The 16,301-nt window shown below is 35.3% G+C and overlaps 1 protein-coding gene across 2 annotated transcripts; it reads right to left on the bottom strand.

Annotated features, from left to right (window-relative positions):
• Positions 1–2,828: 2,828 nt before the first annotated feature.
• Positions 2,829–7,631, bottom strand: LOC135588148 (uncharacterized). 2 transcript variants are annotated; one of them, XM_065080137.1, is made up of 5 exons: positions 7,024–7,631; positions 6,311–6,414; positions 5,643–5,819; positions 3,392–5,274; positions 2,829–3,063 (listed from the first exon to the last, which is right to left on the bottom strand). In XM_065080137.1, the coding sequence occupies exons 1-5, from the start codon at positions 7,191–7,193 to the stop codon at positions 2,914–2,916; spliced, it is 2,484 nt and encodes an 827-aa protein (XP_064936209.1). In that variant the 5' UTR covers positions 7,194–7,631; the 3' UTR covers positions 2,829–2,913. The 2 variants fall into 2 exon arrangements, with proteins under 2 accessions (XP_064936209.1, XP_064936210.1); XM_065080138.1 differs by having other exon boundaries at positions 3,416–5,274; positions 7,024–7,629.
• Positions 7,632–16,301: the final 8,670 nt, after the last annotated feature.

The raw sequence follows: 16,301 nt of genomic DNA, 5'->3' as shown, positions 1-16,301 counted from the left end.
GAGCCGTAATGACTTACGATCGTAAAATATTATTTAAATTATTTTTATTTCAAAAATATTCTATTTTGATTCGATGTGGCAAATGTAATTAGTGTATTTTATCTTATGATAAATGTTATCTTTATCAATTGTATAAATTATTTTTATCCAGATATATAAAAGGACTTGAAATTATTGTTATCTCATGAGTTTAAATGTATGTAAGGATACTTCAGACAATGTCAACCCTTGTATGAGTGATTTAATTGTTGACCTGACCCAAATAGAGTTGGGTTGACCTGAGATGTCATAGCATCATTTTATGTGCCACTTTGTTCTTCTGTATATGACATAATGCATATGAATGACAAGACTAAGGAAAAACTTGGTTTTGTTATTATCTTCCACTGGTGATTGATTGAACATGTCCTCTCATGATGATTGATGATGATGATGATGACATATCTAGTGACTTGCATATGTAACCCATTTCATTAAAATGACAAGTCAGTCAACCAAGTTTGGCTTCTCAAGTGGCCATCAAACAACAAATGTAGGACCAAATGAGAAGGATGTGCAATTGGATCTTAGGTGCTTCAAATCAAACATGGATGTCTGCATCTCTTCTAATTTACACTAACACAGTACCAAAATCCCAAAAAAATTGTGAAAAATATAATAAAATTTGAATAACAACAACTTTTTTTTTCAAAAAATTACAAGTTCATAATACCAAGAGCATGTCTTTCCAAAAAACAGATTAGGTCGGATCGGTTCGACACATCAAATTGACAATCAAAATCGATATGGTACTAACAAATTTTCATCATCTTTAATAAATCTATTCTATTATAATCAAGTTTAAAAATGTTATGTGCAAAGGATATCGGAGTGATGCATTGTTGCATAGTTGATAAGTCATATGCTCAAATATCTTATACATCATTTAATGTAATAAATAAAAATTAAATTTTATTTAAAAATTTCTCATATTTTTAACTCAAAAGTTACAGAATGTGGAAGCAGATTAAGCAATTGCTGTATGTATACATCAAGATAGCAGCATGTAGTTGCTAAGACTCAACTTGCCAGGAAGTATGACAATAAGAAAACCATGACTTTAAAGGTAATGCATAATGATTATGGAACCAAAGTTATTACATGTTTAATGAGCTAAGTAATCTCACATTCTGTAGTTCTATCACATTTGGGCTTAATAGAGTCTTCATACCAAACAAGAATGCAGATTCATTTTTGGAACTTAAGTCAATTGTATCAGAAATATTTAACATTTTTATTTAACTATTTAACTTGATCAGAAATTTTTATAGATTCAGAAAGCAATCAAATAATCTCAAATTAACTATCAGTTAGAATATTTAACATAATTTCTAAACTCTAATTTAAAAAAGAAGAAGCATTTTTCTTTTCAAATTTCTAGGTGACAGCTAATTGTAATTTGATGTGTGGGAAAAACACAACATGAGTTTTACTATTATACCTTCTTGAACAATGCCAGTGAATAATGAAATGTCATGATGTGTGTTATCCTTTTCCATTCTCATGAAACAAAGAAAGAAATTTTTCTATGTAGATGCAGAATGACATGGTTTAGATACCTCTTCTCATGGCCATAATTGGCTGCTGCATGACACCAGAGCAGCTTCCTTTTGTTCTTTGTGTTCTCACATGTACAATGTTTTGCCTTCAATCAATGGCTACAACTAACTAACTTTGCATGGAAGAAAAAGACTTCACAATGGATAATATATATCATCTCAAGCATCACAATGTAGGACTTATAAGGCAGCTGTTGCTAGAATCTAATCCAAATTGGTGGTGATTTTTAATCTAAAAACTTCAAAAACTCATCAACATGTTCCTATTGTCTTTCTATTCATCTGTCTTCATTTTTTTTCTTTCTCCCAACAGATCTAAGAAAACAACTACCAAGATTATATATTTTCGACATAGCAATGCCTCCATAAGTATCTCTTAAGCAATGACAAGTTTTAGAACAATATGATTTATGAGCAAAAGAAAAGAAGAAAGAGGACAACCAAATGTGACAGCAGTAGAAGGGAAGCATAAAAAAATTTACACAATGAATTAATTGTGCCCAAGTGAAATACCAGAACATATGACCGATCATACTTAGTTGAGACTTTGCTTTGATGTTATTGTTGTAGGACTGTTCGTACCTTTGTCGTCAATCATGGATTAAAAGAAGCTGCTGGTATGAATACATGCTAACTGATGATACTCAACATAGAACCAAATAAAATGAGAATACTTTGCTTTTCGATCTATTTCTAAATTATGATTGGTTCTTTTGATGATGATAACACCTTAACACATTTCTAGTTTTATGACAGGACAACAACCAGCCCTAACGTCCCAACTATCTGGGAACAGCTACATGATATAATTTTCTCAGCTAAAGTTTACAAGGATAAAGTCAATGATCTTTTCAAGCCATAAGCAAATCAGAGTACCTCAAATAATTTTGTTGACATTGCTATATGATACTTGTGTAATATTCACAGAGATTTCGTCGAGAAGATGGAATTCCATGGCCTTATAGAACGAAGAAAGGTGGAAAATTTTGTTCCATCATTTATCAAAAACACATTGCAACCATTGATTCTAACTATCAGCTTTAGAAAATATATATCCATGAGTTGAAATCATCAAGACATCACCTTAAAAGAAATAACGGTAACAGATTGCTGTAATGCCATTGGATCAGATCCCTACTTAGTTAAAGAGGCTACAATGATGGACAATGGTTGGTTATAAATGCTCACTTGAATGGACCAACATGTCTGATGCAAATAATGGAAGAAAAATTGGAAAAAGAATCTAAATATTATTTTTTATGATTAAGCCATAGAAGACTGTACTTACGACTTGTACAAGAGATATACAGCTATCTTACATTTCTCGAAGTAAACTACTGATCTTCCGTAGCTCCTTCAAAGCTGCTATAGCTGTACCCTGACCTTTGCCTCCAAGAATGTTGTTTGATAAGTTATCCAATGAGTCAAATTTGCTCTTATCTTGCTGGAAAACTGTCTCAATCACCTACATGAACCAACAACCATGATTATAGTAGCACTAAAAATAAAAAGTAGCCTTCGAATATCATACTCCCACAGTAAGTGATATCCCATTTCAGAATTCAAAAAACTTAATCATATTAGACAAAACTATTACAAGTTTTTTAATTTCATAACCAACTATTGTTGTGAGTAGGGATGTAAACCAAGTGGAAACAAATGACAAAGCGCTGTTCATGTTAGGGTCAAACAAACAAAAACCTAGTAGATTTATTTTAGATGCAGAATCTTTTGTTGTCATTTAACCCGAAATTTTATTAGGAAATAATATGAAATGGAAGGCAGATACTCACCAAACTTAAATAAGAATATCTCACCTGAATATGCTCAAGCATGGACTGCCCAAGATTTCTTATAGTGTCCATCACTTTCTTATCTCCCACTTCAATCCTCTTATTTATTCCACAGGAAGTATAGGTTCCATCACAATGTGAAATGTCAAAACTATCCTTTTCTGTATGTCCAGCATTTTGCGATCTTTTTGACTCTTGATTTTCTTCTTTAGAGCCTCTACCAAACCTCCATAACCACTGAAATTTACCTGCAAATGGTTTCCGGTCCTTTGGAGCTGCTATTTGTTCTGGTATAGAGTCAACATCGCCAGATGAAGTGGCTTCAGCATCTTGGGCCAACTGTTTGTCGAGATTTTGACAACAAGGCTCCTCCATATTAGTTGATTCTTCATCTTGCTTATTTTGACTACAAGACTCTTCTGTGCTAATTGTTTCCTCATCATTGTCACCAAGAAATGAATTTGAAGTGATACTGCTTTTCTCCGACTCATTTTCATGGTCATTACCTATGTCATGAGGACTAGTAGGTGTGGAAACCACCAACGCATTATGACCACTCAAAAGTGTTTCTTCAACCATGCAATTGGAGGTCCTTTGATCGGCCAATTCCTCTGGAAAACCTTTTCCAACATTTAAGTTGTCTGAAATAACAGGAGACTCATTACATTCAGATTTAACATGGTCTTTGGCAACTTCAATAACTTCAGATGAATCACCAAAAAGTCTTCGCCTAACAGAAGACAGAGCATGAGCATTATTCCCCTCAAAGGGTTCCGAATTTGTCCTAGAGAAACTTAATCTTTTAGTCAAAATCTTTTTCATAATTCCACTTGAACTCGAGTGACCATTGCTCTGTTTTCTGAGTTCTTCATCCTTATGCAACACTCTCCATTGCTCTTCCCAATATCTATCTGGTATTACATTAAGTGAAGTCTTAGCCAAAGCTGAAGCTGATGGAAGACTGTAACCTCTACTGATCGTGAGCTGATTCTTGTTTGAATATGTTTGGCATGGCGAGGACAATATGTTTGATTCAAGAGCAAGCATCTGCAGTGATTTTGCCTGCTCTATAAGTTTCTTCATATCAGGGTTCTGTGGAAAACTTAGTAATCGTTGCAGGCAAGTGGTTGCAGTTTCAGTGGCTAAAAGCGAAGATCGTACATAGAGAAGCATTGAGACTGCCAAAGCTGCAATAAATGCTCCTCGAGGAGAACATAAAACCTCAAAGTTGAATTCCACATCATTGTCTATGTATCTACTATTCGAAGAATAAAATAGTTCATCCCAAATCACCAAAAGATCATAAAGGCAAAACTCTCGTCCAAACAGAACACGTAACCATCGAAGGGCAAAGTATTGAGGTTCCACCTCAAGCTCAACAAGGTGGCTATGAAGAGAAGAATCCACAATTGATAGTAGATAATATAATGCTGATGAGGCTTCAATGACAGGAGGTAAATTTGAATTGGATCCAGCTACAGGAGAGAAAAAACTTGCCATGGAAACCACACCTTGGGCTCCAAACATTAAATTCTCGAACATGAAATAAGCATCATGTTCCATAAACCTTTCAGATAAAATAACTCCCAACTCACCTTCTGCTCCATAAGAATCACTCAGCAAAAGCATTTCCCTGGTATCAGGATCAAGTTCATGCAGACTATGGTCATTGCATATTTTGTGAAGATTATTCTCTATTTCAATCCCAGACTCCCAGTTTTTTACTCTTCTAATCCTGTGACTAGAGAGAAAGTCGCCTTCAGGGAAGGAGATTTTGTCAAATTCATCACTAAAAAGATCTTCATAAAGCTTTTGCACTTGAGTTAGGTGATCCAGATCAAAATGAAGCACATAGACTAGAGGAGCCAATAATTCATGCATTCCTGTTTTTAAATAATAGTGTCAGTGCTTTTAACTATTGAAAAAATGAATAATACACTAAGAATAAACCCAAAGAGTAGTTATGCAGTCAACACTACCAATTTGCGAACTTTAATTTGTGATAACTGCAATTCATGATAAGGATATCAATTTTAATTTAGTAAAAACCTCAATATAAATACTAGTGATAACTTTCATGCTAAAGAAAAGCATGATGAGCTTCCATTTGCAGTAAACTATTATTTTTCCCTCAAGGTTACCTAGGTTATTTATCATACATTCCACAATGAAATAGGTTAGAGATTAACCTTCAAAATTACAATATTAAGATAAAATTCAAATAAAATAAGAATAAGCTACATAATCTTGCCTTGTCGATATCCATACTCTGGATGCTGCAGACACCATAACAGCAATACCCTTCTAAGCAATGCCTGGCGTATAGGAGTGTGAAAGTAGCCACTATGTTCAGGATATAACCTAGACAAATCTTGGTCGATCATTTTCCCCAGCTCAGCATAACTGAAAAACCGACCCCAATTGCTATCTGTAGGCAGCAGATAATCATAGTTGTTAGTAAGTGTGCAGTTACAAGATTCAAATTTTTTAAGCGCATGGAAGCAAATTTATTTCATTAATCTTAAATGAAATTTCTTGATTTCACAGAAAAAAGTTGCAAGCATATTCACAAAAATAAGTGGGAAAATAATTCAATGGATTCGACCAAATGAGCCATTCTGATGATCTAGTGAAGTAGTAAACAAACTTATACAAGAATATATCTCCCAGATCTCATAATGAAGTTTATTTTTGTTGGAGTTTCCTGGGACCACCATCATAAGAAGTACTTTGGAGGACCATTGTCCCCAACTTACATTACCAACAACTGAAAATGCTGAAATCAGCATGTGTTCTAAGTATATCGATAATAACTAGCAAACTCAATGAAGGCTTGTAGGTGAATGTCGACTAAGGCTTGTAAGTGACACTTAAAAAAGTTATAGTTCTCTCCAAGCACAACTAAAAAGTTAAGTGTACCTGGATTTTGTGATAGAGGATTGTCCACAGTAAGATCCGGAGATGCTTTCCCATTTTTAGGGGAATGATGATCTATCAGAAGACGACGCCTCAGATTTGCATATCTGTGAACCCAGAAACTTACATGAGGGATTATTTATAGACATATGTAGCAGTTCAGAAAAATACACATGAAAACTTAGTAGCCTGTGGAAGTCTGAAAGCAAAAACCCAACAGATTAAAGATTTGATATTCCTACATCCACCTGGCTCTGCTAAAATCCAAAGTGATCTTGTCAGATCGTTATATCAAATTCAGCAAATAGGAAAAAAAAAAGCAGAATATATTTGTAATCTGTCATATAACAAACAAGGGCTACATAGAAAATAAAAATTACTGGTCTAAAATTAGGCAACTGCAATATCAAACATTAAGCTAAACTCCACTGATTAAAATGTGTTGAACAACAACGTAATAAAGAAGAATATACCGTCACTTCTTTTAGCAAAATAAGAATATGTCATTCCTCCACTGATTAGCAACCTAAGAAGAACTAAATTGAAAGATAGTTTAAATTATTTTTAACATTGGAAAGAGTATTATAAGCAGCGTATTAAATCCACAGGGCAGAAAAAGAACAATTCTCCTACAGCAGACAAAGCAAAAGAAAAGGCAACAATGCATCAAACTACACGATTTCCCAGACGAATCTTTAATCCGGTTCTAGTCTCACCTCCTCCGGGTGTCCGCGGTGACGCGCCGGATATCATCGATCGAGGCCGGGGGCGAGCTTGGCAGCACTCCAAGATCAATACGCCACCGGACGCTTCGAAGATTAGAGAATCTCTTCTGGGGCATCGACGAGGCATCGGAAGCGGACGCGTCGACCGGAGATGAGCTCATGGTGGTCCTCGTCTGACAGCCCTATCACTCAGCCAGCGGATCCAATATCCGAGAGGAAGCGGCGGCAGAAAGGTGCCGCCTTTGGTATGCAGCTAGGGTTGTCTCGCAGAGATAGAAGGTAGGAGCACGAAAAAGGAGGGATTTTGTGGTGCGGGGAGGGATAACAACTGGAACACGGAAAAGGAGGGATTTTGTGATGCGGGGAGGGAGAACAAATGGCTGCTGGCGATCGAGGACGACAAAAGGCGAGAGCTTTGGGAGAGAGATCAAACTCTTGAGGCGTCGATCGGCATTAAAGGTGGGTGTTTTGGAGCCAGAGCAGAGGGGGATTCACAGGTTAGGAACAGTGGAAGATGGCAGGCAATTGAGGCTTTGTCTCTATTCTCCTGAGGAGCCAAAAGACTGACCATTGAGAAGTTTCTGCTTTTTTCTTTTCCCATTATTTTTGGCCTATTTGTCAGAGAGGAGAGGATAAGATGGAGAAGAATATATATATATATATATATATATATATATATATATATATATATATATATATATATATATATATATATATCAAAAGTTAACATTTATAAATAGATAATAAGAATTAATGTTGGTTAGTTGATAATTTATATAATAGAATTTAAGTCAATATTATCGTTTTAAAAATATAAAAATAATTAATTAATGAAAACAAAGAGGTATTACATTTTTTTGATTCAATGATAACCATGATTAATATATTTGAGTTCTGTTGAATGGATTTTAATGGAAATAGCATATATGAAAAAAAATTTAAGAAATTGAAGAAATATGTAAACTCTAAAATTTTAAAGGATATATACATATATATACATGTAATAATAACATTTTAGAGAAGAAATTATGTTATTTCCAAAATTTGAGTTATATTTCTTCACACTCAATCATTGGATGGTCCCAAGCAAAAAAACAAAAACAAAAAAAAGGCTGGCTTTCTAAATCTATAATTTACAAAAATGAAACCAAGAAGTGTTCAAAGATTGGAAATCTACTTTATTGTTTTAATAACAATGAATGGCTTCTCCAAATGATTGTTTAGGAAATTACAAGGGATTTAGTATCCTAAGAGTGGAAAATTAAATTTTGGTGTGTGTAGGGTTTGTTCCTAGTCATCTTTACAATTCTATTGCATGACAAATAATGAAGACACTCACTCTATCTACTTTACCAAATAATTTAAACAAATTATTATTATAAAAGGGGTGACTTCCATTAATATTGTCTAGTGAGGATTAATTTAGATTGTATTTATAACTTTGATACGATTCCGAGATCGTAAGGGACCAACCTTACCGTTGTACTAATATTATTTGATCTAATTTTTCTTTTCGCTTGATAATATAAAATAAATTTGAGAACAAAGTTTGACTGAATAAAATGAGATTACATGAAACATATCTTTCTTTAATAGTTGTGTCAATTAAACATATTCAAAGAATCAAATTATGTTTTGTTACATCATTAGATTCCCATTGTTTCACATGAGCATTTATGTCACAATTTTTGGGGCCACTGAATAATGAAGTCAGACTTAGTCTTTCGATCCGATTTCCACATCAACCAAATTAAATGGCATGTAAAGATTTTGAATCACTTTTATAATAAAATATACTTATTATCTAAAAAATTAATAGAGTCAAATAAATTTGATCAACGATGTATGGGTTATATTAATGATGTCATAAATCTCTCATCTTGAAAGTTATCTAATCAAATATTTAGGAATTACTGATAACATTATTGATTAAGCTTATCTTTCTTCTTAATAATGAGGTCACAAATCCCTTATTGTGAGAATTATTGATCAAATATTTAGACATAACCAAAAATTTTGGGCGTATATTAGTGGAATCTATTCGAATAAGCTTTGATTTACAATAAGGATTTTGATTTGGAAACTTAGTAATTGGTCAATAGGACCAACAACATTATGTTGATAATCCATGATCTAATTAAATTGAGCACTAACATTAATGAACGGATGTAGTTTGTGATTTGTTGGATTGATTAGGGTGTGGCAATAAGGTACACCAAACATTCTAATGATATGCGTTCAAGTAAAGCATCAATTTAGGTAGAATAGTTGGTGATATACAAAATTGTATAGAAATCATAAGATGAGAACATTCTCTCTCTCTCTCTCTCTCTCTCTGATGACAAAAAGGCATGCCTACCCACACCTAGTGGTGACAAAGGAGGAGGCAGCATCACGTGGAAAATGTGTCGATTGATGCCAATTATTGGAAGAGATGCATCTTTAAGACAATGCTATGTGGGCCGATCTATAACACATCCACCGGCAACAATGTTTCTTATTATTGTTGACATTGATGTTGATGATGACATTGTGCACCTATGTTTGGGACAATTAAGAATTGTCTTGTTTGTTTAGATGGCAAGAATTGATTTGTTATCGGGTGATACAATAAGTGCGAGGTTTGATGATGATGTGCCAACTCAAAGCTTCTGATTAATTAGATTTAAGGGTCAATATGTGTTGTCTTATTTTTGTTTTAACTTGAGCTCGGATTATCGAGATGACAAAAGAGCAATCTTACTTTATGTTAGATTTAATAATAATATTATTATTATTATATATGGATGGGCGAGATGTGATGAGTAAGTATCACATTGCTAATATTGACATGTACAAATATATGTTTACATGTATTTGATTCAAATCCTAAGTGGATTGGATCCAATAATATCATATTAGTTACATAAAACACTATTATTTTAGGCACACAATTCACTTTTAAGAGTGAGTGAAACTTCATAATTTTTGTGTTAACCAACATCTCATTATCTTTTTGGTCGGTCATATGTATACGAATGATTTGAGAGCTTGATTCCTAATAATTCACTTTAATCATTCATTTATGTTTGTTACATTTATCATAACTCTCTAATATAAAACTCAGCTAACCAACAAGACTTGATTTGATGATGAATAGGCATGGCATTGCGGTAAACTAAATAGATTATCGACAAAGAAAAATAACACATAGAAAACTAAATAGATTACGTTGGTCATAAAATCTGAAATTGCTTGGAGGTGAAAATATAATACTCAAGACCAAAGTCGAGTGAGATTTTCTGAAATGATCACTCGAACGTTTAAACTGAGATCCTAAAATGTGAGTTAGAGTAGTTTTCTTTTTATCATTATTTTTTCTTTGTTTATAATATATTTATACAGAAGAAAGTTTATGATTATTTTTTCTTATTATAACAACGAAGTTTGTGTTTCTCATTTATATTTTTTCTATTATACCACTTTACGTGCTAATCACGTATCAATTATTGATAAATATCTTATCATCAATAAAATTATCTATAATTTATTTAAGTATTACTAATTTTACCAATAAAAAGATCTTAGGAACTGAAACTCTTTGCTTAATAATAAAGAGAAATATATGTTGGAAACTAAAAATAAAGAGAAATATTATGTGGAATTCAGTCTACGATCCCATGTCACAAGATTGTGTAGCTCAGAATTGCGCACATCAATCATAAAATTTCCCTCAGCTAATTAAAGCCACTCACATTCCATGCTTTTATCATCATATTTCTAATGCATTACCCAATGATCCCACCGTCCATGTCGTCACTACATTCAACAACTAGTGGGCATTTCTCAATCACACCACCTAATTTTGCATGCAAAATTTATGTGGATCTCTTCTTTTTCTTGATTGTTAACACCAACTCCAATCTTTTTAAGAAGTGGACAAAAATAAAAGCATGATCCGTGCCATGCTCACCAACAATTGTTCTTGGGAAGTCGATCTAGTCTTCGCACTCCTTTGGTATCGTGTGCTTACACGATCCGATCGATTTGCGTAGAGGAATCAATTTTATTTATAGAGAAATATTTTTACTTATATTTCTCTCTCTCTCTCTCTCTCTCTCTCTCTCTCTCTCTCTCTCTCTCTCTCTCTCTATATATATATATATATATATAATGTTTAATCTCTTTGTTTGGCTACTCGTTTCGATACTTAGGAATATGTGAGTTGAGTATTTTTGGGTATTTTTTGTTTAAGATGGAAATTACAATATTCACTTCGGTGCTAAGGCTACTTGCACTGTCCGTATGTTTGGTCTTCGATTTAGATTAGGAAGCCATTGTCTTTGTTAGAATGACATTAACATTTGATTTATCCATGCAAAATTGAAGTCCCATGTATTATTAAGACTTCAAATAAAATATTATTATACTAATACAACTAAATAATATTTTATATTTCTACATAATTAAAAAAATTTCATATTTATCTCCTATATTTAAGTCGAATCATATATCTCTGTAAAATATAAAAATTATGTAAAACAAATACTTTTACATTAATCTTGAAAAATAGTCAGAGAACCAAACCTCACGAGAGTCTCTAAATCTTCTCTAGGATATAAAATCAAAGGTGAAATCATGATACTCATCGTATTATCTTTTTAATTGAGAGGTCTCATATTAGTTAAAATTAAGAAATATTAAAACTGAAAAGAGATAGAAAAGAAATTACAGAAGCTTAATTGTATTCACGTGTGCCTCTCCTATTTATACAAGTTATGAGGGAGAATTTTTCTCAATAGATTAGAGGATTTCTCTCAACAGAGTATAGAGATATCCTTGAGGAAATCTTATCTACTATTATGCCCCCGCAATGGTGCTCTTATCAAGGATGTCAACCTTGGACCGATGTAATGCAAAAAGGTGACGAGCGAGAGGCTTCGTGAGTGAGTCGGCTAATTGATCAACCGAATGGACATGGGAAACTCATAGTTGACGGCGGACAACTTGATCTCGCACAAAATGAAAATCGATAGCAATATGCTTCATGCAGGAGTAGAACACCAGGTTAGCGCATAGATAGGTAGCTCCGACATTGTCACAATATATTGTAGGAGTAGAGTTGATATTGAGTTCTTTGAACATATTTGTGATCCAATTGAGTTCTACAGTGACAGTGACGATGACATGATATTCAGCTTCAGTTGTAGACCGTGTGATTGTCTTTATCTTCTTAGAACTCCAACTGATTGGATTAGCGCCAAGGAAAACAATATACCCCGATGTGGATATTCGATCATCAAAGTTGCCTGCCCAATCAGCATCGGTAAATGCATGAAGTTGAAGTGGAGAGTATTTACGAAGAAAGACACCATGATTGAGAGTCCCTTTAAGATATCATAGGACTCGTTTGACCGCAAACTAATGTATAATAGACGGCCTCTCATAAACTGTGATAATTTATTAACTGCAAATGAGATGTCGGGACTGGTGAGAGCTAAGTACTGTAGGGAACCAACGACTTATCGATATTGAGTGAGTTCCGTAGTAGGATTTCTATTAGATAATTTAAGAGAGACACTAGCAGATAGAGGAGTTGTAACCGCATTTACGTCCTGCATGTTTGTTTTGGATAATAAATCTTTAATGTACTTTCTTTGTGACAAAAAGAGACCGGAAGATGTGAATATAGCCTCTACACCCAAAAAGTAGTTCAGGGGTCTCAAATCTTTGAGCGAGAATCGATCTGCCAACTGTTTGATGAATGATTGGATTTCTACGGGGTTGTTGCCTGTGACAATGATGTCATCCACATAGACCAAAATATATATTGTGTCACTATGGTGTTATGTTAAAAATAATGAGGAATCAGATTTGGAGTTGAGAAAGCCAACTGAAGTCAGAAAAGAGTCAAGTTCAGTGTACCAAGCTCTTGGAGCCTGACGAAATCCATAAATAGCTTTTCGAAGTTTGCAAACATGCCTTGGATACTGAGAATGAGTGAAACCAGGAGGTTGTTGCATAAAAATATCTTCAGTTAGAGTCCCTTGTAAAAAGGCATTATTAACATCGAATTGACGTAATTACCAGCCCTTAGTGGTGGCGAGACTCAGGATAAGTTTGATTGTAGTGAGCTTAACAACGAGACTAAATGTCTTAGTAAAATCAACTCTATGTCTTTGATGAAACTCTTTGGCGATGAGGCGTGTCTTATATCGGGCAATAGAGCCATCGGGGTTTCGCTTAACTCGAAAAACCCACTTACACCCGATGATGTTTTGTGTATGATAAAAGGGTACTAGATCTCATATTGAGTTATGGAGGAGGGTATTATATTTCTCACACATGGCGGTACGCCAATGTAGAGATTTTTGAGCTTGAGTGAAGGTGATGGGTTCAACGATGGTGGATGAGGAATCCACGATAGCATGAAGATCAAGGACCTGACGTGGTTTAAAAATACCACTCTTAGAGCATGTGGTCATAGGATGGTTGGAGACTACGGGGCCATGAGATTGTTTTGTTGGAAGAAGTGGTTGAGAGTCATTGACACAAGCCGAGTCAGGTGGAGGTACGTCAAGGTCACTTGACTGAGAAGGAGGTAAAGATAACGATTATGATCCTGAACTAAGTACCCTAATAGTTGGAGATGAGAGAAGTGGAGTAGGAATGAGCAATTGCTGAACCGGAGGAGTGGAATAGTATGGATCATGAGAGGAGAAACTGGACGATGTCATAGGAGGCTCATCCGGTTGGATCGGAGGTATTCCTCAATGAGAAATGGTTAATGAGGTGGTCTACATGATAGGAGAGGTACAATTGTGAAAAGGAAAGACAGACTCAAAAAAATTAACGTGACATGATATAAAAGTTTTGTGAGTGTAGAGATTATAGCAACGAAAAGCATTATGTTCAAGAGAGTAACCTATAAAAACGCAAGGATTAGATCATGATATTAACTTGTGAGAGGCATAGGGACACAACTATGGATAACATAGATAACCAAATACTCTGAGTTTACGAAGGTTTGGGGGTTTAGGAAATAGTGAGTCAAATGGGGATTGGTATTGTAGGACTGGCATAGGCATTCTATTAATAAGGTAGACGACAGTTTGAAAGGTTGTCGTCCGAAAGTTTGAAGGCATGGAAGCCTGATGGAGAAGTGTGAGCCTAGTTTTTACTATATGCCGATGTTTGCATTCGGTGGAGCTAACAAGTTGAGGAGTATGCATGGGAGACTTTAGATGTTGGATGCCACAAACTGAGAGATAGGACGCTAGGGCTTGATATTCACCACCACCATCAGAGTAAACCATTTTGATGGTAGACTGAAAGTGATTTTCGACCAACTTTCGAAAAGTGGAAAAGACGATTGAAACGTCAGATTTATGGTGAAGAGGATATAAGAATGTGTACTTAGTGAAATGATCTACAAAAATGACATAAAATCTGAATTTATCAAAAGATAGGATTGGGGCAGGGCCCCAAACATTTGTATAAATAATTTCAAATGGTTTAGAGGTGGAAATGGAAGATGGGCAAAATGACTGTCGATGACTTTTATTACTAAGACATGCATCACAATACATTATAGAACTATGCGATTTAGAAATAAAAAGAGAGAAACTAGAAAGTAATTTGTGCTGAATAAGGGACGAGGCATAACCAAGACGACGATGCCACATATTAACTGGAGCCACAATGGAAGAATGAATAGTGGGCTGGGTTATTTGTGGAGTTGACGGTCATTCATAAATGTTTCCTCTATTCAAGCCCTGGATCAAGGATGCCCCCATGCTCAAGTCATTAACAAAAAAGGAATCAGGAAAGAATTCAATTGAAATATTGTTATTTTTATAAAACTAAGAAATAGAAATGAGGTTGCGTTTAATATTAGTGGCACATAAAACATCATCGAGTGTAAATGTAGTAGTATCAGAAGTAAGCATTATCGAACCGCTACGAGTTATAGGAAGGCCGTTACCGTCACCAATAATGATATCTTCATCGTCACCATAGGGATTGTGGAGAGACAGATTCTGAAGATCATAGGTGATGTGATGGGAGGTGCTAGAGTCCACAATCCAGTTGAGCTGGCTAGTCGTCGGAGTAATGAGGAGATTTGCATGAGGCTAGTGTGACAGACAGGAAGGCGGGGTCGAGACCGATAAACTTTAGCGGAGTATCTAATTTTATCACACATTTGGCAGATGATCCATCGTTAGTGGCTTGAAGGGGCAGGATGCCAAGGTGGACGAGTATTGGAGTTGCCACTTTGCGAGAAGTTAGGAGGATAAGGGGGGTGTTGCATGGGACCCATAGGATCAAGAATACATTTGGTGATGTTCGGAGGGTATAGAGTATTCTTCCTCTTAGACTTATAACCGACTTGAGCTGTGATAGACCGTCCGAGCAGTTTGTCTGCACGCTTTAAATACATCTCATAATCAGTCAACTTGTCATAGAGTTCTTCAAAGGAGACTGGCGAGTCGCGTGCTCGAATTATAACCGCCAACTCCTTGTAGTCGTCTCTAAGACCATTTAGGGTATAGATGATGATCTCTTCGTCACATAGGGAATGACCTATCAAAGCCAAGTCATCGATGATAACTTTGATATTTTATAGATAATTAGTGATAGTACTTCCCTCTTGTTTGGTCACCATCAGCTATGATAGAAGACTAAGCTTGCGAGTACATGAATGATTCGCCAAGGTTGTTTGCAGTTTAGACCACACATCGGTAGCAGTCACACATGCAGAAATCAATGGAGCGACGAATCTAGCAACTAAGGCTTAAATAGCTTGGAGGATGAGACAATCTTGACGTAATCACAGTTTGTGAGTTGGATTAGATGTTGGACTAGGTTCTCCGGGGATGTTCAGCATGGTTGGCAGACAATTGAAGGAGCCATCAACGTAACCTAGCAAGTCGTATCCAAATAAGAGATTAGAAAATTGAACCTGCAAGGACGCATAGTTGCCACCCTTTGATAACTTGAAAAGGATTAATGTAGTTGCATTGATGGAGATAAGCCCTATAGGAGAAGAATTGTGAGTCCTTGCAGAAATAGAAACTGGAATATCAGAAGAAGATAACAAAAACATCCTAGCGAGGATTGTTGCTGCAACGAAGATTGCTGCGGCAACGAAGTCTGCTACTAAAGATTGCAGCTACTATAGATTGCTGCGACTGCGGCTGCAGCGATGAGGAAGCTACAATGATGCTGTAGCGATGTTAAAGAAATCTGCAGCGATGCTACAGTAGGAGAAATTTGTGGGAAATATGCTA

Source organism: Musa acuminata, chromosome BXJ1-8 (genome assembly GCF_036884655.1).
Source record: "Musa acuminata AAA Group cultivar baxijiao chromosome BXJ1-8, Cavendish_Baxijiao_AAA, whole genome shotgun sequence".
In the NCBI taxonomy this organism is placed as follows: domain Eukaryota; kingdom Viridiplantae; phylum Streptophyta; class Magnoliopsida; order Zingiberales; family Musaceae; genus Musa; species Musa acuminata.
Note: the sequence above shows the minus strand (reverse complement) of the source record. Positions and strands in the feature narration are given on the sequence as shown.

Bases quoted from the DNA above. Each gene is read 5' to 3' on its own strand.
- LOC135588148 (XM_065080137.1), bottom strand. From the start codon at position 7,193: ATGAGCTCATCTCCGGTCGACGCGTCCGCTTCCGATGCCTCGTCGATG. The intron at 5,820-6,310 runs GTACACTTAACT...TGCTGCCTACAG, and splicing joins TCCTCTATCACAAAATCCAG to ATAGCAATTGGGGTCGGTTT. The intron at 3,064-3,391 runs GTGAGTATCTGC...TGGTTCATGTAG, and splicing joins GATATTCTTATTTAAGTTTG to GTGATTGAGACAGTTTTCCA.